The sequence below is a fragment of the Podarcis melisellensis genome (genome assembly GCF_964234715.1).
Source record: "Podarcis melisellensis genome assembly, chromosome: 7".
Taxonomy (NCBI): domain Eukaryota; kingdom Metazoa; phylum Chordata; class Lepidosauria; order Squamata; family Lacertidae; genus Podarcis; species Podarcis melisellensis.
Genome location: NC_138539.1, coordinates 91226119 through 91249072, shown reverse-complemented (window position 1 = coordinate 91249072; position 22954 = coordinate 91226119). Strand labels below are relative to the sequence as shown.

Here is a 22954-nt window from a genome sequence, read left to right as displayed (position 1 = left end):
AATACATTTAAAGGAATAGACTAAAAAGGGAGGAGTAGCAGCATCATATGTAAAGATAGTCTACACTCTTGAAGAAATCCATGACCTGGAGCATGAAAAGCAGATTGAGAGTTTATGGTACAAATTGTAGGAGAGAGAAACAACAGTGACCTTACTGTGGGGGTCTGCTAAAGACCTCCAAGCCAAACTGAAGACATGGATGAGTCCTTCCTAGGGCAGATGACCAAACATTCAAAAAGGAGAAAGATCAGTAGTCGTGGGAGACTTCCAACAAATTCCTCCATTGCCTCATTGTCAATTTCATTTCCCAGAAGGTGGAAGAACCAGCAAGGGGATCATCTATCTTGGACCTGGTCCTCACCAACAGGAAGGAACTGATTGATGCAGTGGAAACTCGCGAGAAAGTGACCATATAGAGGCAAGGGAAAGCTAAGCCCAGTCGGACACAGACTCTGGACTTTAAGGAGGGCAATTTCGAAAAGCTGAAGATGCTGCTGGGCGAGATCTGGCGCTCAGAAGCCCCCCGGGTCCCAGAGGGAGGGGAGGGCCTGAAAGGCCCTTCCAATCAGAAAAGCGGGAGGCGGCCAAGGGACCGGCGGGGCCGCCTAAGGAGCTGGCGGGTGAGCCGAGATGGGAGACGGGGCGGAGGAAGAAGCGCGGCAGCCTCCCTGCTCTCGCCCGGCCTCCCCGCCCCCCGGCTGGCGGCGCTCACCTGCGCGGCTCCGGCGGGGTCTCCTTCGACGTCTCCGTCCGGCAGCCTGAGGGGAAAGAGGCTCAGAGTCAGAGGCGGACAGACAGACAGACAGACAGGGGACCCCGAGGGGAGCCGGGGGGGGGACCAGGCCGCTCACCGCAACACGCCCAGCCCCGCCGACTCCGCCATCTTGGCGACGCCACGGAAACTTCGAGAGCGCCGAGAGTTTGGTTCGGTTTTCTTTACGGCGAGGGAAGAGAAGGGGCGGGGCGTCACGGTGACGTCATCAGCGAGCGCCCGAGCGCCCGCCGCTCGACTGGAGCGTCAGAGGACGCGAGACGCGCGCCGCTTTCCCCGCGGGGGCGGCGCCTCTGGGCGGGAAGGACACCGAGATCTTCCCCGTCGTGTAAACTTGGCTGAAAAGATGGCTGAAAAGAGCTTCTCTCCTGAAGCTCCCGACCCTCATCTGGTTCTGGTTCTAAATTTACGTGGCTTCACATTATAAGCTAATCATTTCGAGGCTTTCTCATGCAAAGCATAATATATATTTGGCTGAAATCTTGCCTAGCTATAGAAAATTTCCGTACCAGTTACCGGGAAATTGGAAGGAGGGCGCGAGACCCGCCCCCGCCCCCCCTCCCGCCCAACTGTCGCAATTGGCTGATGGGGAAACTAGAAATCCCGAAGAAATCTCCTCAGTTCCAATGGCATTTAGGACCCAGGGAAGCGAGGTGTAGGGGGCGGCGAGAGAGCCCAGGGCCTTCGCAAGGAGTCGTGGGCGTGTCAGACAGGACCTTGTCAGTCACAATGCCTACCTGCCCCATAGTGGGAAGAAGCCCAGAGACACAAATGGGTGTATCTGACTTGACACAGGGATCTGGAAACGAAATACTTTTATTTGTACTGTGATGGAGTATGTGTGAAAGACTTTGAGTGACTCGGGCATGCCTGGATCTCGGGTTCTACCCGAGACCACACATTGTTCTGGGACATATCTATGATGTCTTGATGCTGCTTCTGGAAATTTATTTTGGGAATATGGATGTAACCATTGTTTGGGGCTTCTCTCTGCTTCTATGTGGTAGTTTGAAGTGGTGTTGCAAAGGCTACTGGCTGCTGGTTTGCTTCTATCTCCTGGCTGAAGTCCCTTGCTTGAAGACCTGAACCTATGGGAGTCAAGGTTAGGCGATTGTGGGGTGCTCCAATGGCTCCCTTATACACCTCTGGAGCTTGAAGTTCTGGCATTTTTTCCTGTCTCATAAAATCTGCCAATAACAGATTCTTTCTGCTTCTTTCCCGTTTAAAATGATTGTTTTTGCAGAAGCCTCCAGTGACTTGCATGCAGATTGGCTGTACTTTTAAATATATACATTAAAAAAATATCCTTGAGGGTGGGGAGCTAGAAAGAGCCCTACTCCTGCTTCCTTTTGTTTCAATTTTATTATTATTATTATTATTATTATTATTATTATTATTATTATTATTATTATTTGTTGTTGTTGTTGTTGTTGTTGTTGTTGTTGTTGTTTTAAGGCTGGTGGGGTGCACTTGCATATCCTGCAAGTGTCCCATTTTAAGTGGGACATTCCAGATCACAGAAGTCAATCCTGGCTTGTGTTTGGATCCTGGAATGGAGCGAGTCAACAGAGCCGATGAGCACCAGACAGCAGGAGAGGAAGGTGTGCCCCTCCTAACGTCCCATTTTGGGGGACGAAAATGTTGGAGGGCATGCACCTGCCAGCCTGTCATATAATTAGTAAAAGATTAGATATAGCTATTGATTTCTGTCGACCGTTCTCTTCTGCCCAAAACTTTAAAGTATTTTTAAAACAAGAGCTAGCTCTTGAAAACCAAAATTGAGGAATTCCTTCTGTGTTTATTATCTTTGCAGTGGAGATAAATGACAGGTGCACAAGCAAATGCTGTGGGCAAATTATCTTTTCCACTACAGATTCAGCTGTGCATGTTTCCATATTTGCTTTAAATGCTGTATTTTGAGTCTTCTTTTTTTCTTCCTTTTACCCACATCCCAAAGGAAAAATAATGGCGAGGAAAGCAAAAAGAAAAGAAAAGAATTGAGATATGGAAAAAATATATTATGGGACTAAGTTTACAAGGCCACTGTTGCAGGGGTTTTTACTGTCATGAACTGGCAGGACAACAGGGAGGAGGAAAAGGAGGAAGAGGATCCTGGCAAGGGGTTTAGCTGGGGCTGGGACACACCTGGGGAAGCTGAGGATGGGGAAAGGAGGTTGGTGTAGGAAGTACTCGTGGGGAGATGGAGGATGGTGGGGGTCAGTGCACAGGAACCAGAGCGGCAGGACCAGAGAGGCCCGTCTCTACAATCATGGAGGACTCCAAGGCATAAAGAGCAGCGGAAGGGACCTGCTAGGAAGCTGAGGCAGGCAAGGGCCCACAGCCCAGCTCCCTAACTGACCAGCTGGGGCTCATTAGCTCTGGGAGGAAGTGTGTGATTCCCCAGCTGGAGTAGGCTCCGAACAGGTGAGGTCACCTGCCCCATCAAGCTCAGAGGCTGCAATCGGCAGACAAGAGATAAAAGGGAAACAGAGCGGAGGTGCTGTGTCTACCTAACTTCCCATGTAAGTTGAACCCTCGCTTGGATGTTCCAAGGAAGTTCTTGGGGACTGTGATTGTGTGGGACTGACCTCCCAGTGCCCTGACCCCTTTATCAGCTGCAAAGACAGGAACCTGGTCTGACTGGACTTTGGACCCGTTGGCCTGCTGGACTGCACACTAACATCTGATGTGGGATCATGCACTCCAGAGTGGCTTGCCGCCAGGTACCCTGTGGTTCAGGATGTCCACACTCAGTGACCACGCTCCAAGGATAATCAAAGCTTCACATTGCCCATGAGGTGTTCCCCCACCCCTGGAATGGAAAACTGCCACTGATAGAAAATGACTAGGGAGAGGAGTATAGTTAAGCTCTATTTCACATCAGCCCTTTATACAATAATCACTTGTTTTGATGTATTACATGTTCTTGTGCTATCTTAAAACACTTACCCAACTCATCATGGCATAAGCTTTTGCAAACTAGAGCCCATTAGACAGATGAAGAGTTATCATCCATTGGCAGCTATATGGAGCCAAATTACCAGGAGATGCAAGGGGTACCAGCTTAAATGTATACAATTGTATACTTTGTTGTTTCTGCCACAAAAAGTTGTGCTTCTGGAAGCTGCTAGTTAGAAGCCTGCTTAGTACATAACAATGCAGGATTGTCATTAATCACTGCAATGTGGGGATAAGTAGGAGTGGACGACAGTGCAGAAGAGTCATCAGTCAACAGTATGCACACAATACTGGAATATTTTGGAGAGGAGTGAGAAGTCCTGTTGCATGAGCAGGTCACCTGTGAAGCGTCGGATGCAACCTACCAATATTGGGGGATTAAAAATTATTTTTATGCTGAGTGTATTTGATGGCCATATTGGTGAAGACACTTCATTATTTGCTGTACTGTATTTGAATTTATTTACCAAGACTGTTTTATCCTGAACTGTTCTACATGGTAATGCATGCCAAATTTATCTCTCCAGACTCCTAGATTCACAAACAAAAACATATAAACATGTTGTACTTGATTTATTTTCATAATAAACCAATTAAAATACAAAAGACAAAAAAGCTTCAGAAGGGTTCCACAATTTAAAATTTTTTTAAATACAAATCCACTCTGTAATATCTGAATACATATAACTTTAGAGCTCTAAACATAATGATCATATTTGTATCTATAAAATATTGCTCTATAGAAACAAAATTTTGAAAAAGTCTTTGAGAAATTAAATTACATATTTACAATAGAAAACTGTAGTTCTATAGAAACATTTTAATCTCAAAATACTTTCATAAATCATACAATTCTTTTTTCACCTTCCTACAAAATAATGGGAAACACATTTTTTAAAGCTTGAATGTTGAAGTAGTCTGAAAATAATTGCACCTGTAATGATAACTTCAGTTTTGGTGAACAGGGAATCCGCATTATGAAAACAAAAGCATATTGTAAATTAGTATCTTCTTGGGCTCGGAGGTGTATTTCATTTTGCACAACGAAGTAGTTGGTGCAAAACACAATAGAAACAAGGATATTTCCAACTGTCCGCTTGTTTGTCCATATAAAAACAAAAGTATTTTAGTTCACTGGCATTAAACAAATCTTTGGAATTTGCTAAAAGAATCACATAGATGGGTGAAAACATCTTTGTAGAAATTTATTATTTTAAAGCACTGATTACAGCAATGGTTATATTATTATGCAAGGTAGCAAGATAGACAAATAATGCATGAAGTGTATGAAATTAAGATTCTTTAGACAGTGATCTAAAAAAGATAAATGCCATATTCCTTCAAGCTTGCATTTTTAAACATTAATATTTTATATCATTTAGCAAACAAAACACTGAAATTAAGTGTATCGTATTACTTCTAAATTAATTTCAGAAATTAAAGTAGCTTTGTAATGCCTGCTTTGGAATCAGATGATACATAAACAGCTGGTGAAGTCCCATCACACACAAAAAAACTTTACTTGTATGAACTTTGCTCCAACTGTTCACTTTCTTGCTTAATTTGCACAGAAGAGGGAAAACCATTGGAGTTGGATACCACCACCATCAAAGGCTGCTGTTGGAAGCCTTGCTCTGAGTGTTTGCATTCTTCCACGGTGTTATCCTCTGCCTCTGATTTTATCACTCCTTGTATAACAGTTGGTTTCGTTTCTGGAGCTTTAATGACAGAAGTGATCACAGTGTTGGACGGCTGAGCAACAACGTGTGAATTGCTGGGCGTAAAAGTTACCACGGGGGTAGCAGTGTTGAAGGATGGAGAAGAAGCCATGTTGACTGTTCCATTGCAAATGGTCTGCACGTTGCTGGTGAGAACTTGGTGAACCTGAGCAGGACTGAAGACAATGGATGAAGGAGGAGAGACTGGCTTGGGAGACTGCAGCATAATGTTCTCTTTAAGCACAGTCATGGGCTGTGAAGTTGGGATGGCTTGTAGAATAAACTTTTGGGGTGTTGTGGTGGATGTTGGATCTGCGCTGGCTATCACTGTGGTTAGAGGCACTGTCTGGAGTGTTACTGTATGCAGCTGCTGGTGATTCCCTGGGGACACAACAACCGGAACTTGGCTTGGGGCTTGGATAGTCCTGTTAAGAGAGGCAAAAATAATTACATTTCCTCACCCTACTTCTAATGCATTTGTAATATTGTTCTGTTTGAAAGCCACATGACAATGAACTTGCCTTCAGCCTGGAAAGCCAATGCTAATTCCCTAATGAGGACTCACTGGAAAGCATCAAACAAATGAGGAATCACTGGAAAACACCGAACTCTCTTTCAGCCTAAAGCAAACAATGTTGAGGATGAGGAGAAAACTAAAGTAGTTGTGAGGAATATGACAAATGAAGAGGACGAGGCTCTTCACACATTAAAACTAAAACTAAATATCTTGAATCTTTGTGAACACAATTTAGAAATAAAATCTACTTGTTCATCCAAAATAGAAGTAACTCAGTTGACCACCGTAACTTTCCCCAAATCTGTTCAGTATCAAAATATTACTTTTACCATGAGCCCAGAGAGTTCTGCCTGTGCTTCCTCCTCCTCCATCTCAGTTTTGCCCTTGCAGAACTTAGCAGGGAGAAGGAGGACAGGGACAAAGCTAGGAGCAGAGGACTCTGCCTGCCAATTCTTGGCCTCGCTGTCTCCACCCTGCTGCTCCCAATGGGCATCAGACACTGGTGAATTCCAATGAAGGCCTTTTCCATTTCTGCACGGCATAAGCCTTAAGATAGCTGAGAAGCAGGGAGTGGCTGGTGTCAGCTGATATTCAAACAGAGCAAATTTAGAGAGTAGGGTTCATTATTGCTCTTCTGGCTGAAAAATAGCCGCATTGTAAGACTTTTCCCATGGCATCACAAAGCTGAAAAAGACCCAGAATCCTCTATTCACACTTCTTACCCTAGAAGTTACTTTCTGCAAATAGAAGTGAGGATGGATGTTTAAAATATCCCCCTGGCGAAAAAGGCAAATGCAAAAAAACTGCAGAGAGGCAAATTTGTGATGCTTTCTTTTTGGAATGGGTAATTGATTCCATTTTTCAAAGGCTACAAAAGACACCTTAAATAAAACAGCAACAAAAAAGTAGGGAAACACTTCGGCATGACTGTTTATCTTCTTAAAATACCCCCCCCCATCAAAAATCCTCCCCAGCTTCAATAACTAACAGTTCCTTAGTTTTGCACAAAGGACTCAAGAAATAGCAAAGTCTGTGTGCCTGGATGTGTTTGTGTTCTGTAAAGAGGAATTTAAAAATAACCCTCAAAATAGGGAGTGGTCTGTATTTCTCTCCCTCCTTCTACCCCTTGGTACTCATACATTTCGGCTCCCGAATGATTGAAACCTGGAGGTGAGTGTTCCGGTTTTCAAACGTTCAGAAGCTGAACGTCCGGCGCAGCTTCTGATTGGCTGCAGGATGCCCCTGCAGCCAATCAGAAGCCACGCCTTGGTTTCTGAATGTTTCAGATGTCGAATGGACTTCCGGAATGCATTCTGTTCAAAAATCAAGGTACGGCTGTATTCCATTTTGTTCCATGCCACCCTCCAATACTGCTCCCCTCTCATCCCATTGCCTTGTACTTCAGTCCTCCCTGCTTGTGTCGGCTGTGAGGCACTCTGGAGGCAAGCCCAGCCCAGCCCAGCCCAGCAGAACCACAACACCAAGCATGGCACTTCTAGGTATTGTGAGGCCCCTCAAATCCGGCTGTTGTGGACTAACCATATTCACAGATTTTTATCTCTAATGCCCACTGACCAGCAGTGAAGTCTGTGTGAAAATAAGTAAATAAAAGTTTGCATCTGAAAGCAACAGCCTGTGTTTTGGGCTTTGATTGGAATTGTCCCCACCCCCAATCCAAGTTTGGAGGAGGAACAGAATTCCCAAGCCAATGTTTCAGTTATTCAGTGCAACTTGTTTTTTTGTTGTGAGGTGAGCACCATAACCCCAATATTATAGTTTTGAGGGAACAATGACTAATTTTCAAACTTTTTCTTGTAGCCACTGGGTTCTGGACTACATATGTGCCAAATTCTAAATTTCTGGGTGCCTTGTGTGTACATTAACCATTTGAGAGAGAAGTGCAAATTTGCCCTCCACTTTTAGGTATCTTATTTTCACATCTTCCTAGTGTCCTGGTCTATGCATGACAAGCCAGATGCAGTCCTATCTGGCCTGCTAACCACCCATTTAGACTTTTGCAATGGGTTAGACATGGAGCGAACTTTTAAAAAGCACTGAAAATTGCAGTTGGTCCAGAATATGCTCCCAATATTATTTTGGCCACATTACATCCCAGCTCTGCCAGCTGCACCGGATCCCAGTTAAGTTTCTGGGCTCAATTTAAAGTGATGCTTGCATACTTTTAAAGCTCTTAACAACTTTAAAGGCCAAGTTACTTTTTTAAAAAAAAATATTTTCTCTGATCCTTAACATCCTCATCAGAGGAGCCCGTGCTTCAAGTGCCCTTGGCAAATGAAGTGAGATGGGTGGCTCCTAGGAAAAAGGCCTTTGTGGTGGTGGCATCCTGTCAATGTAGCACCCTCCCATCTTTTTAAAATTATAGGCTTCTCAAATCGGGGTTTGTTCTTTATTTTATATGCATGTTCTTAATTGCTGTACTTATTCATCCTTCAATAATAACTTTTATCATCTGCATCATCATATTTAGTATTGTATTTTATTCCTTTAATTTTTTGTGAGCCACCCAGAAAGTATATGTCATTGCACAGTGTGGAGGAATAAAGGTACACATCTGTCTGTTTTAGGGCTTGGAACAGACTTTCAAAGTTCAAAGCCTTGTGCTGTTGTGGACCTGTTTAGCAGGAGCTGCTTGGTGGCAGCAGGGAGCAAAGAGACTGGGAGCTTCTTTCTGGGAGCTGACATCTTCACAAAGTCAAGGTAACCCAAGGTTTTGCTTAAGTGACTTGTTGACGAAACTCAAAATGGTTTCTGGTTAACAGTTTAGGTACTGTAATTATTTGTATGTTTTAAACAGATTTTATATATGTATATAGTTTTAGTTCTCTTAATTGGTTTTTAATTGTTTTTTTCCATGTTTTTAGTGATTCTTGTTCTTATCTGTAAGCTGCCTTGAGTCCTGTCTGGGGGGAAAAGTGGGGTATTATGATGATTGTTGCTGTTGTTGTTAAAGCTAGCTGCCCCCAGCAGTCCCAGGTGCCCTGTTCTGACATTCTTACCTTATGTTCTCCTCCAGCATGTTACTGCTCACAGCTGTGTGTCCTTCTGGAATGGGTTGCACGGGGTGCATTAAATGAACTGTCCGATAAAGCTGAGTTGGATGGACTGGCTGACTAGGCTGCACCGTCCTCAACACTTCTGATGTCACGGTGGGCAGCTGCTGTTGAAAATTTTCAATGGGCTGCTTAAGCCTGGCAGACTTGGAGCTGACCGGAGTCTTTAAAACAGCAGCAGATGTTCCTTTTTGTGCCATATTTGAAGACGTTTTAGACCTGCCCGTTTGGTTTCTATTACCAGCAGGTGCTGATTGTAAAGATGAATCGGGGGAATCTGTACTCAAACTTGGATCTTCATCATCTATGTAAACAAGGTCTTTTGGCATTTCTTTAAACTGATACACCAAACGTTGTCCTTCTACTTTGGCCAGAATGCCTCTTTGGTAATAATATCTATTTGAAGTAGGAAAACACACCAAAGATTACACAAAGGAATAGAGTTGTACCTTGGTTGTTGAACGGAATATGTTCCAGAAGTCCATTCGACTTTCGAAAACGTTCGAAAACCCAAGGCATTGCTTCTCATTGGCTGCAGGAGCTTCCTGCACTGAATCGGAAGCCGCAGAAGCTGTGTCGGACGTTCGGGTTCCAAAGAACGTTCACGAACCGGAACACTCACTTCCGGGTTCGCGGGGTTCAGGAGCCAAAACGTTTGAGTCGCATGGTGTTCATCGACCAAGGTACGACTGTACTTAAAGTTGGAGAAACTCTACCTAAAATACTGTTTTAACACTAACAGATTAATGCAGCAATATGCACTTTTAAAAGAATGAACACAATTCATTTCCTGCTGTTTCTGTTCTTGATGAGCTTTGAATACTCAAGTACTTTCCCCCAACAGATCACTCTCCATATTCTGAAAGGTCTTCATGCAACCAAGGACATTCCGCTCAAAGTACAGAACAGGATCCACCTAGGCTTATGAAGCCACACTGCAAACAAAAATGCAGTTGTGGGCCTGAGATGGTCATGATTCATTTAACAGCCGGTATCAATGCTAAGAGAGGAAGATTGTGAGCCATGTCTTACTAGTCCAGCGCTAGCTAGTCTTGATTCAACCACAGTATTAATATTTCTAGAATGTTAATATTATTTTCAATCTTTTCCCTCCCAACAGTCAGCATGGCAGGCTCACTGATCAGACTCTATCCTCATTAGGTTGGGAGTGTGGTTGTTGTTTTGGAGAGCGGGGTGAGCTCCGCACAAAGTATTTTTGTATATCTGTATATAATATTTACTAGTATTAGTGCTTAACATTGTTTTAGCTTAGGATGCTCTCCCCCTTATGATATACATTTTGTGCTGAGTATATTCTGTCATGATCGTAGGTTTACCTACCTGAGAGCCCTGCCCATTGTTTCATAATTCATATCAGGTTTGTTTTTGTGCTTTCCCCACAACCTCGACACGGCCTTGGAATCCACAAGCTTAAAAATGCCCTTTTCCCTCTGAGTCCATTTTATGTACTTCGGACAAGTGGCTTTGTCCTGAAGCAGAGCTAGCAAGAACTCCCAAAGGTAAATTGTGTTTCCTAAAATAAATGAATAAAAAGAATTTCAGAAAGACACATTTTGAGAAAACAATTGTTACCGCAGTAAACAACAAATAACTTGTCCCAATAAAATGACACTTGTAAGTACAAAGATGTGTAATTTCTTAATTAACTGAAAATAAAATATACAAACGATGACCTGCACATACATAACAATAGCTTCAAATATTCTTTGTAAAATTTTTTCTGTATTTTCTTATATGTCTGTTTTTGTGTATAACTTCAATAAAAATGTATTTAAAAAATAAAAAAAACCAATAACTTCAAATAAATTATCCTGGATTTTGGGACCCTTCTTTTCTTCCATAGTACCACAGCCACCTCTCTGTCTCAAAATCGCATTATGGGTTCATTATAATATACCACTCATGTAGATAGAATCATTAGAATTCTATGCAAACATTGGCATGCACTCTGGAATGTACCAGGTTGTAATGAATTTCCTTTGATTGGCCTGAGACGAACCAAATCAATTAAGGAAATGTTAGTACACACGGATATGAATTCCGAAAGAATTATAATATACCATCAGTAGTTCTGGGCCCATTGGTCACCACAAATGTAGCAGATGTTTATCCTGCCCTTTTTCTTCACAGATTAAAGAAATTTATGATGAGAAAACTAATTTCAGATTTGTTATTTGTCAATTTAGTACATGTCAGACCAGAGACGTTGTCTACCTTATTCGATGTCCTTGTAATCTATTGTATATAGGCTCCACCATTTCGAGCAGTTGGGGTTCAGATTGGGGAACATCGTTCACGCATATGTAACGCCAATATGGAGGCACCTCTGGTAGAATATTTTGTTTCCCACAACCATTCAGATACGGATTTATTATTTACAGTTTTATGGGTGAATCAGGGGACAAAGGGTATCAGAAAAGATTATGAACATCAGTTACGGCAGCAAGAAACCCATTTTATTTTTGTTTAAATCCATTCATCCAGGGGGACTTAACTCGGAATTAGACCTCAAATGTTTTATTTGATTATCTGTATCCTTGCTGTTACTTTGTACTGTGGCTTTAAGCTCAGTCTCCTTGTTATCAGTATCACCTGGGGCTGGCTATATATATTTTTCAAAAAATGATGTTAGTAACAGTGACTACATAATCGTATGAGCACTGTTCCAGAGTATTTTTCATTCTCATGTATATTATATCAATTCAAAAAAAGATTGGGTATGTAACCTTTTTATGTTACAGTTTATAATTTCCACGCTATTTGAAGTTATTGTTATGTATGTGCAGGTCATTGTTTGTATATTTTATTTTCAGATAATGAAGAAATTACACATCTTTGTACTTACGAGAGTTTGTTGAACTAATTGGCTGGTGAAGAACTGAACGAAACAGTAGTTACTATCCGGAAACACTGTTCAGCAGAGTTCAGAGTTGGACATCAGAATTGGACATTTGATGATTATACAAACTTGATTTTCGTTGGGTAAAGTCTGGCACCGTGACTTATTCAAGGACTTTCAGAGACTTCAGTTTGATAGTTTTCATGTTTTGCATTATTCCATAAAGTTTTCTATACTGTAAGTGTTTCTGGCCATTGTGTTGCTTTCAGTAATGCTGAGTCACATTTTGCAACACAATGGTTTGTTTGTTTACCCAATAGAATGACAGACTTTCATTCTATGAAAGTTTCATCTGATTACTCTAAATATCATGCCACATTTTCTCATGAGTGCTGGGTAGATTCCTGCCACAATCTGTATGATTTCTCTATTCAGTAAACACTTGCCAAAAGTTATAAAAGGAACAGGGATTGTATTTGTCCCTTGCTGCTTTGACAGCCAATGCCATTTACTCTGGGACACCAAGAGTCGATGTGAAGCCCATAGTTAGTTTCCCAGCATCTGGCTATCTCCATACGGGCAGCTGCCAATAGAAAGGCTCATCATTCGGGTAATCTTGAGTGGGTGGGGTCCTAAGTCCAAGTAGTGCTCATTTCCTTGAAGTCAGCACTCTAAAAAAGGTTTGATGATGCCGCAAAACCACCAATAGAGAAATAAGTCCCTTTGACTGCACCCCCCCCCACATTTAGGATTGACCTCCTTAGATATTTGGGGTTGCCTCAAGAGGGCACAGGGCCACCTATGCAGAATGAGGATTCCCTTATCTTTGCAGAAACCTATTTCAACGGGCTCTTGGACAACAAAGCTGTCCAATTTTGTTCCAACTTTATGTTGATCATTTTCAACATATTGTCAAAAAGCAAAAGTATTTGAATCCAACTATTATACTTTGGTTCTGAGTGAGCATGTCAAGGCTGTAACATTGCAGATTCTCTACCATCAAGTTCAATAATGCCCAGAGTCTCCACACAAGTAGCACTATGTAGAGAATTTTACATGGGATCAAATCAGTCTATATCGTAAGGAGCTCACAAGCATTACAGAACTTTTTCATAGTTCATAGTGTTGCTATTCTTCACTTAGACTAGTATTATCTGACAGGCACAGAGCAGAGTCCATTGTAAGACAGACAGACACACAGACACAGACACAGACACACACACACGCCCTGGAAAAGTCACCTTTATACTGTAAACCTCCCTGTGATTCTTGGGTGCAGTATGTAAGCTTAATTAATAACAACAACAACTTAAAAATACAGTGTGGCTTAGTATCAGAAAGTACCTGCAGTGGGTACCTGTATACTCCTGCAGTACAAAAAAGCAGCACTTGCCATGGAATGAGGCAAGGGCAATTTCCCAATTATCTTATTTACTGTTATCACTGTAGATGGCAAATTCACTTCAGATGAAACAAGAAACACCTCTCATTGCCTCTTAAACCCTATGATCAGAATGAAGCAGCCCTGCTGAAGTAGTAGTTGTGCTTGACTCCCAATTATCCAGAATCGTTATATACTCAGCTCTATCAACAGGCGTCGGATCACGTTGCCGATGCTTACCCTTCCCATCTTTGCTTTTCTTTTTCACTGATATGTTAGGAGTCAGAGTAGGAGATTCTGGTCGCGGAGCTTTGGGTTTCTTCCCTGAAATAAAATGACTGTTGTATGAACTTTCACACTGAAACTATAAAACAGACATAGGGCAACCAATGCTTTCACTGAATATCGAACCCACGGCACGTCAGATTTAAAACAACCAAACTGCTAGATAAGATCACAACAGTTCAAGGACCCAGCACACCAATGGAGTCCAAGTCAATGATTTTACAGTACTTATTTTGTGGGACAAATACCTTCCCAATTATGGATCTCCAAATAATTTATCCAAAACTTAGCAATAAGCCTTTGCTAGTTAAATTCTGATAATTTATATTTATCCCATTTAGCAATGAGCTAAATAGGCATCTAAGAATCAATATTTTATTTATTTTTAATTTATCGCATCAACTGATTGTAAATAAAAACTGTAAATGGCTTACAAAAATATTAAAATTACCAATAAAAAGTTAAAAACAAGTGATTAAAACAATTAAAATTAAAAGTAAAAGAGTAAAACATCAATATCTACAGCAGTTTACAAAAAGAATAAAACAATCAAATCAGTAAAAACTAATAAAAACTATTAAGAACATTATTTAAAATAATTAAAATCAAGGATAAGCCTAAAACCAGATTAAAATACATGTAAACACTCCACATATCTACATAGGCTTGCATTAAAAAAAGCTTTTAACTGGCACCAAGAAAAGTGCAGTGAAGGGGCCTGCCTGATGTCATGAGGCAGGGAGTTCCAAAGTGCAGGTACTGCTGCACTAAAAGATCATTTTCTTACAAACATGAAGCAAGTAATATGTGGCTCTGTAACAGCACCAGTTCTGCTGGTTGAAGCAGATGAGTGGGAGCATATGAGGTAAGCATAAAGTAAAGTAAAGTAAAAAAAGTAAAGAAGTTCCAAGCCATTAAGCTTGGCCTGGAAACAAAATCAGTAACCAGGGCAGATCCTGGAACAGAGATGCAGAGATGCTGACAAGGCCTCACTCCTGTTAGCAACCATGCAGCAGCATTCTGCACTAAGTGCGGGTTCTGGGTCTGAGCGTAAGCGCAGCTCCACAGAGAGTCCATTGAAACAATCCAATCTTGAAGTCACCAGTGCCTGAACTACTGTGGTCAAGCTCTCGTGGTCCAGAATGGTTCAAGCCACCGTTCCAGTCACAGTTCGAAAAAGATGCTTCTAGACACTGAGGCTGCCTGGGCCTCCAATGATGAAGATGGATCTGGAAGCATCCTCAGGCTGCCTTCAGTGGTAGCGCAACCCCACCAAGGGTGATTGACCATTTCCCCACATGGTCAGCATGGTAATGTGCCAGGATGTCCCCAGTTCCCATCTCATGTAAACAAGGAGGTACTTGGCAACCCGCTGCATTTCTGATATGAATGCTAAGCATTATTACACATTGGCCACATTTGCACAACACAATCCTGGCTGGTCTGGAAGTTATTAATCATGGTTCCCGATACACATGTAACAGGAAGCTATGTCAACTGTGACTTCCTGATCTGATTTCCTCACTTGCCTGAAGGGAGAAGTGAAATGGAAGCAAAGAGGTTGCCTGAAGGGAGAAGTGAAATGGAAGCAAAGAGCCAATGCAATTCTGGGCTGCATCAATAGGAGTATAGCATCTAGATCAAGGGAAGTAATAGTGCCACTGTATTCTGCTCTGGTCAGACCTCACCTGGAGTACTGTGTCCAGTTCTGGGCACCACAGTTCAAGAAGGACACTGACAAACTGGAACGTGTCCAGAGGAGGGCAACCAAAATGGTCAAAGGCCTCAAAACAATGCCTTATGAGGAACGGCTAAGGGAGCTGGGCATGTTTAGCCTGGAGAAGAGGAGGTTAAGGGGTGATATGATAGCCATGTTCAAATATATTAAAGGATGTCACATAGAGGAGGGAGAAAGGTTGTTTTCTGCTGCTCCAGAGAAGCGGACACGGAGCAATGGATCCAAACTACAAGAAAGAAGATTCCACCTAAACATTAGGAAGAACTTCCTGACAGTAAGAGCTGTTCGACAGTGGAATTTGCTGCCAAGGAGTGTGGTGGAGTCTCCTTCTTTGGAGGTCTTTAAGCAGAGGCTTGACAACCATATGTCAGGAGTGCTCTGATGGTGTTTCCTGCTTGGCAGGGGGGTGGACTCGATGGCCCTTGTGGTCTCTTCCAACTCTATGATTCTATGATTCTTCCTCCTCTCCTCTGGAGGGTGGCAGGATCATTTTGTGCACTGTACCTTTCACAGCCACCTTGGTGTATTCTGAGGCTGGCAAATGCTTCCCATGCTCCTCTGGCCCACAATTTGTGTCCAAGGTGAGAGCATGGGCTTCCACTGATGCAACTTGTTAGTTGAATCTACCCATCATTATGGCTCATGCCATGTTGGAGACTAAGAATCATAGAATCTTAGAGCTGGAAAGTACCCCAAGGGTCATCTAGTCCCACCCCCTGCAATGCAGGAATTTCAGCTAAAGCATCCATGAGAGATGGCCACTCTGCTTAAAAACCTCCAAGGAAGGGGAATCCATCACCTCTCGTGGGAGTCTGTTCCACTGCTGAACAGCTCTTACTGTCAGAAAGTTTTTTCGAATGTTTAGTTGGAATCTCCTTTCTTGCGACTTGAAGCCATTGGTTCGAGTCCTACCCTCCAGAGCAGGAGAAAACAAGTTTGTTCCATCCTCCACGTGACGGCCTTTGAGATATTTGAAGATGGCTATCTTGGTCATCTCTTTTCCAGGCTAAACATACCCAGCTTCCTTCAAGCACTCCTCATAAGGCTTGGTTTCCAGACCCTTTATCATCTTGGTTGCCCTCCTCTGCTCACCTTCCAGCTTGTCAACATCCTTCTTAAATTGTGGTGCCCAAAATTGGACACATTATTCCAGGTGCGGTCTGACCAAGTTAGAATACAGTGGTACTATTACTTCCCTTGATCTGGACGTTAGACTTCTGTTGATGCAGCCAAGAATAGCATTAGCTCTTTTTTGCTGCTGCATCACACTGTTGACTCATGTTAAGCTTGTGGTCCACCAAGACCCCTAGATCCTTTTCACATGTACTGCTAGTAAGCCAATTGTCCCCATCCTATATATGTGCATCTGGTTCTTCCTGCCTAAGTGCAGAACCTTACATTTGTCTTCACTGAAATTCATTTTGTTAGCTTGCGCCCAGTTCTCCAATCTGTTACAGTCATTTTGAATTCTGATTCTTTCTTCTGAGGCATTAGCTACCACTCCCAAATTGGTGTCATCTGCAAATTTGATGAGCATCCCCTCAATTCCTTCATCCGAGTCATTTATAAAGACATTGACCAACAAAGGGCCCAGGACAGAACCCTGCGGCACCCCACTTGTCACTTTTTTCCAGGATGACAAGGAACCATTAATGAGTACTCTTTGAGTTCAGTCAGTCAACCAGCTACAAATCCACCTAACAATAACCTCAAGAAAGTCTTTATTTTTTCTTTGTCAAAAGCCTGACTGAAATCAAGATATACTATGTCCACAGCATTTCCCTGATCCACCAAGTTTGTAATTCCATTAAAAAAAAACAATCAGATTGGTGTGTCATGACTTATTTTTGAGAAACCCATGCTGGGTCTTTGTAATCACAGCATCCTTTTCTAAATGCTCACAGAGCGACTGCTGAATTATCTGTGCTAGGACCTTTCCTGGTACTGATGTAAAGCTCACTGGTTGGTAGTTACCTGGGGACAGCATTTGCCCACCTCCAGTCTGTAGGGACCTCAACTGTTTTCTAAGAATTCTCAAATATAATAGACAAAGGCTCTGAAATTACATCCATAAGCTCCCTTGGATGCAGCTCATCAGACCCTGGTGATCTGAATTCATTTAAAGTAGCTAGGTGTTCCCTTACTTCCTCTTTTCCTATCTTGGGCTATAGCTCCCTCCTTACATTATTTATTCTGTTATCACCAGGTTGGGCATCACTTTCCTTTTGGGTGGAGACAGGGGTAAAGTAGGTGTTGAGGAGTTCCGCCTTTTCTCTGTCACCCTACAGCATTTCTCTATGTTCCCCATGCAGAGGACCTACCACTTGCTTGTTCTTCCTCTTACTTCAGACATAGCCAAATAAACTTTTTTTTTATTATTTTTAACCTCTCTTGCAAGCCTGAGCTCATTCTGAGCTTTAGTCAGCCTGACTTTCCCCCTGCAATTGTAGGCTACTCGTGTATGCTCCTTCTTTGTGATTTCCCCTTTCTTCCGTTTCTTATACATGCCCTTCTTAACTCTCAGCTCATCTGTAAGCTCCTTATGCAGCCACACAGGTTTCCTTCCACTTTGCTTGCCTTGTAACTGGAATGTACTTTAAAAAAGGAAGAAGCACCTCCCTGTGATGGGCTTTCACACAGATGGCATGCTGTTTAGGCATATGCATCAGCTGAGAGGTACCTAAACACATAGGCTTCACACCAGCACAAATAACACAGAAAGGAGCCATAAGCTGAATCCGACCTCTGGTCCAACTGGCTCAGCACTGTCTACACTGAATGCCAATGGCTTTCCATGCTTTCACTGTCCTACCTGGAGATGCTGTGGATTAAAACTCAGAACTTTTGCATGGAAAGCAACTGCTCTACCATGGAGTCATGGCCTCCCCAATTAAATGATGTACTTTCAATATTTGTGCCACCTGTGTGGAGTTCAATCACCAGGAAGGAGTTTCCAGAGTTCTCTGCATTTTAAATCAGTTTTAGGTTTGAGGAATTGAAGTAGGCTGAACATGCTGCTAACCTATAGCTTCTGCTCTGAAAATACCCAAGAATCAGAGTAGGTAGGTACTGAATTTAAACAGTTCAGTTCCTGGTGTCTCTATCTTAGAATAATAATAATAATAATAATAATAATAATAATAATAATAATAATAATAATAATACAGAATGCTGCAGCGAGGCTCCTCACGGGGTCTCTGCCATGGGAGCATATTCACACAGTGCTTTTCCAGCTGCATTGGCTCCCGGTGGAGTACAGGGTCAGATTTAAGGTGCTGGTTTTGACTTTTAAAGCCCTTCATGTCCTAGGACCCTCGTACCTATGGGATCGCCTCTCCTGGTATGCCCCACGGAGGACCTTAAGGTCCATATATAGCAACACCCTAGAGGTCCCGGGCCCTAAGGAAGTTAGATTAGCCTCAACCAAAGCCAGGGCCTTCTCAACACTGGCTCTGGCCTGGTGGAATGCTCTGTCTCTTGAGACCAAGACCCTGCGGGATCTGATCTCTTTCCGCAGGGCATGTAAGACAGAGTTGTTCCACCTGGCCTTTGGCTCAGAATCAGTTTGATTCCCTCCCCGTTTTTCTTTTTCCTTTCTCCTCATCTCCTGATGAGATTGCTCCCTAATTGTTTTCATGTTGTATCTTAATCTTTTAAATTGTATTTTAATCAACTTGTTTTTATTATTGGTTGTTAGCCGCCCTGAGCCCGGTCTTGGCTGGGGAGGGCGGGGTATAAATAAAAAGTTGTTGTTGTTGTTGTTGTTATCATCATCTTAAAATAATCAAATGTTTCTTCTTGTACATACCTTAGTTGAAATATAAAACAGTGTCAAACACATCTACTTAGCTAATAGATGTGATCATTCTGCTTTACTGATGAGCCACTATGCTAATTTGGATTATTTTTCCAATTGTTCAATGGATATTATAAACATGCACATACTTATTCCATTTGTAGGAGAATGTTTAGCACATAATCACATTTCTTACCTTTTCTCTTTTTTGGTTGCTCAAGTGCTAGAGTGCTTGGTGATTCAGCAAATGCATCTTGGATTTGGTGAACCTCCATCACCTCTGGAATCCCATCTAGTGTGACTGACACATGAGTTATAGGACCAAGGTCAACATCCTCCTCCATCCCAAACCCATGGGCTGCAGAAAAACAATAAAGAAGTCAATGAACACTTTAATGCTTTTGGAAAGGTTTCTAGCAATGAGGTTACAAAATAGTCAAGGCTCTGTAAGAACAAAAGCTGACTTTTGAATTTCAATCACTTTAACAGAATAACTAATAAAATGCTAATATATCTTAACACATGTTAATTTGAATATACTTAATGTAGGTTACTTATTTCTCCTGACTAATCAAGGGACCTACTTAATTACAACCTTACAGGGCTGTTAAGAAGGTGATACTGGATAACTCCATGTGTGCTGCCTTACCCTCTCTGAAGGAAGAGCAAGATACATACTGAATAAAAAAATGAATACATCAGCTCGTCCCGGAAGTGACTTAACCAAAAGTGAACCAAAAGAGAGAGGTCTTATAGTAGCTCCAAATCTGAAGCTACTGAAACGGATTAATGTGAACATCAAACCAATGTTTTAAAAAAATCAGTGATAAATTTAACATTTAAGTTGTAAAGAGAATGTGGAAAGAAAATGACGCTTGTGTGGACATTAAATATTTGTGCCTGATCCAGGCAACATTTTTACAGGTTTCATTAATGTCAATGGAAAGTTAGGTGCAGGCTTAAATCTTTCCAAGACGAATTAGACTCAAAAGCAACTTCTATGAAATCATGCTCCTTCTTTAAATAAAGGGAAGAAGATCTACTAACACTACTCCTTTAAAGTAAAAGCTTTTCATTAACCCTTCCATTTCCGAAAATTGGGAGATTAGGACTAATTGAAAGGGTTGTTAATGATATTTTTAAAATAGCCTTATTTTCTTCCCTAGCCTGCCCTATGGTGCAATGGCAAAGCTACCAAGTAAACCTACTAGAGAGCTCAAGCCTTCTCTCCTGCAAAATCTAACACAGCCGCATAGTTTTTGGACAGAAGACACTTTGCACGGATGTATTCCTGTCAGACTCACTTGATCTCTTCTCATCCAGCATTGGGCCAGGAGAATCCATATTAAGAAGAGCTTCAGCAGCTTCGATGGTTTGCATTGTTTCATCTCCATTCTGACAAGACGCTTCAACTGCAGATAAGAGAGATAATTCAGCAAAAGACTAGCATATGAGATGAAATGAAAGCATTCTTTGATTTGGGTTTCATGCCATATATGGGATCTTGGGACATAACTACAAATCCCATGAGGAGAAAATATTCATGATAGTGAATCTGTAGCTGCATTTCCTGCTTTCAGCCACTCCTGTAATAAGCTTTCTCAAGCCTTGCACATTTTCGACTTTGTTATGCATAAATTCAATGTCTCCCCATGATGTCAGGTATTGTGTTGAGGAGGAATGGTGGGAGTCTCCCCCTCCCCCTGCTCCTGCTCAGCATCCTGAATCCTCCCAGGAGCAGTGGAACAGTATAGATTTGGAACAGTGGTTTACAGAGGGACATAGTTCAGAATACAGAAGTTGGGAAGAACTGGGAGACAGAGAGTTAACAGACTCACTTTCACTGGAAAGCGCCCATCTGCTCAGCCCAAGATCAAGGAGAGCAAGATAAGGGGCAGCACAGAAAGCAAAGTGGTTGCAAGATCAGGCTGTAAGACGCAAAAGTGATGTGAGTGACAAGGGGGGAAGTGGGTGGAATCCTTAATTGTGAGCACCTGCTTCTGCTTATCTACTGCCAAAGTGGGGGGAGGAAGTAGAGTCCCTGAAGCCTGACACACGGAGCTCTTGAATTATTAGCTATGTCAAGAAACAGCACCAAAAAGATTGATAAGTGAGGGGCTGTGTCTGGAGATTTCAGCTAATAATGAAGCAGAAGCAAGGCTTCCACAACAGTGTCTCAAGGAAAAACAAGATGGATGGAAAAACAATGTGTTGGTTCCAACATATTTTTTACTACATCTGTACCTTAAAAGGCCTTATGGTTTTGTCTAACTTTATTATCAGTCAGCAAACCACAATCCGTAGTTTGAAGTATGCTGGAAAATGATGGTTTGGTGTGATATCTGAATTAATAAATCATAGTTACAGCTGTTGATCTGCCTCAAGATTCAGTAATGAGATGAACTTTTGAAAGTGAGCACAGAAAGGATGAAAACAAAAGCAGATAAGCAGTTATAAACCATGGGTTTGCCCCTTCATTAGGAAGCTCAAACTATGGTTCAGTGTGATAACTCAATTGAGCTGGTTCAGGCAATCATAACTTGGCTTATTGAGCCAAAATATGCACAAGCTTTTGTCTGAGCACAGAGCCACTTCATGTGAGCTGAAATGAAATCAGAAAGCCTCCAATTAACCATAGTTTCCCATTTCATTTCAGCTAGTAACCATGGTTTTCCAACTTGGACCAATCATGAAACCATGGTTAATTGGAAGCTTCCTGGTTTAACAGGTCAAGAGGCATGAACATATCTCAGCCACTGTGTCCTTAAGTGACAATGCAAAAAAAATGCTCACAAACCTGTAAGGGTGATATCATCATCTTCTATAATTTCTTCTTCTGCAACATCCAGTGAGTTCTCTGTTATCATGTCGCTGGGTTCAGCAACACAGGACAAACCAGAGTAATTGTTCAGGAGATCTGCACTGGGTACATGTTCCACAATGACAGCAGGAAAGATTGATGGATCACCCAGCTGTAAGAAGAAGGGGCAAGGCAAAAACAAAACATTACTTTATCAGCAAACAGTGGGAATAATTAGACATAATGTCACAACACAAATTGGCAAACGTGTTATCTGTCTCAACTTTATGAGTCAGCTGGAGCAATAAATTGCCATGTAAGCATATCTTGCAATGTGTCTGCTGTAGCTTGAGGCATACTAGAATCCTGCTTTTTGGCACAGACATTGTGCATATCTGGGGTAGCCAATTTGGTGTCCTACAGAGCGTGGGTGGTGCTGTAGGACGTGGGTGGCACTGTGGGTTAAACCACAGAGCCTAGGGCTTGCCAATCAGAAGGTCGGCGGTTCGAATCCCCCCGACGGGGTGAGCTCCCGCTGCTCGGTCCCTGCTCCTGCCAATGTAGCAGTTCGAAAGCACGAAGTTCAAGTAGATAAATAGGTACCACTCTGGCAGGGAGGTAAGTGGCGTTTCCATGTGCTGCTCTGGTTCGCCAGAAGCAGCTTAGTCCTGCTGGTCACATGACCCAGAAGCTGTACGCCGGTTCCCTCGGCCAATAAAGTGAGATGAGCGCTGCAATCCCAGATTCGTCCATGACTGGACCTGACAGTCAGGGGTCCCTTTACCTTTACAGAGAATTTTAGGCAAGAATTCTTATCATCACTAGCTGGGGATGATGGAAGTTGAAATCCATCACCTTCGGATGGGCACTGTGTAGGCTATCCCCGTCTAGATCATCTGATGAGTTGGGACCCAATAGTGTGACCCAGTGACGCAACATGGGGTGCAACATGGGGTAAACTAACAGTTTACACTTGCATGGTAGCAAAGTAATAAGTGTTCCTTAAAAATGTTGGACTAAAGTCATTTCCAGATAGAAAAGCTTGAAGACTACTATTC

At 42.3% G+C, this 22954-nt stretch overlaps 2 protein-coding genes and 1 long non-coding RNA gene across 5 annotated transcripts in view; 1 reads left to right on the top strand and 2 right to left on the bottom strand.

The window, feature by feature from the left end:
- SUGT1 (SGT1 homolog, MIS12 kinetochore complex assembly cochaperone) overlaps positions 1-993 on the bottom strand; it is a 47283-nt gene extending 46290 nt beyond the window's left edge. Inside the window, exons 1-2 of the mRNA XM_081917886.1 lie at positions 852-993; positions 713-758 (exon numbers count right to left, since the gene is read on the bottom strand). Coding sequence (XP_081774012.1) covers positions 713-758; positions 852-883 — 78 coding nt within the window. The 5' untranslated portion in view covers positions 884-993. The remainder of the gene's footprint in view (positions 1-712; positions 759-851) is intronic.
- A 3293-nt stretch (positions 994-4286) lies between these two features.
- Positions 4287-22954, bottom strand: part of ELF1 (E74 like ETS transcription factor 1) — an 80038-nt gene continuing 61370 nt past the window's right edge. For all 3 annotated transcript variants that reach the window (XM_081917835.1, XM_081917836.1, XM_081917837.1), the window contains exons 3-9: positions 21894-22068; positions 20401-20508; positions 19293-19454; positions 13518-13601; positions 10378-10570; positions 8983-9432; positions 4287-5873 (exon numbers count right to left, since the gene is read on the bottom strand). In XM_081917835.1, coding sequence (XP_081773961.1) covers positions 5249-5873; positions 8983-9432; positions 10378-10570; positions 13518-13601; positions 19293-19454; positions 20401-20508; positions 21894-22068 — 1797 coding nt within the window. In that variant the 3' untranslated portion in view covers positions 4287-5248. The remainder of the gene's footprint in view (positions 5874-8982; positions 9433-10377; positions 10571-13517; positions 13602-19292; positions 19455-20400; positions 20509-21893; positions 22069-22954) is intronic.
- LOC309373609 lies at positions 6172-12137 on the top strand. Its single transcript, XR_014170086.1, has 2 exons — positions 6172-8683; positions 11871-12137. It is a non-coding gene; the product is annotated as an uncharacterized lncRNA (long non-coding RNA).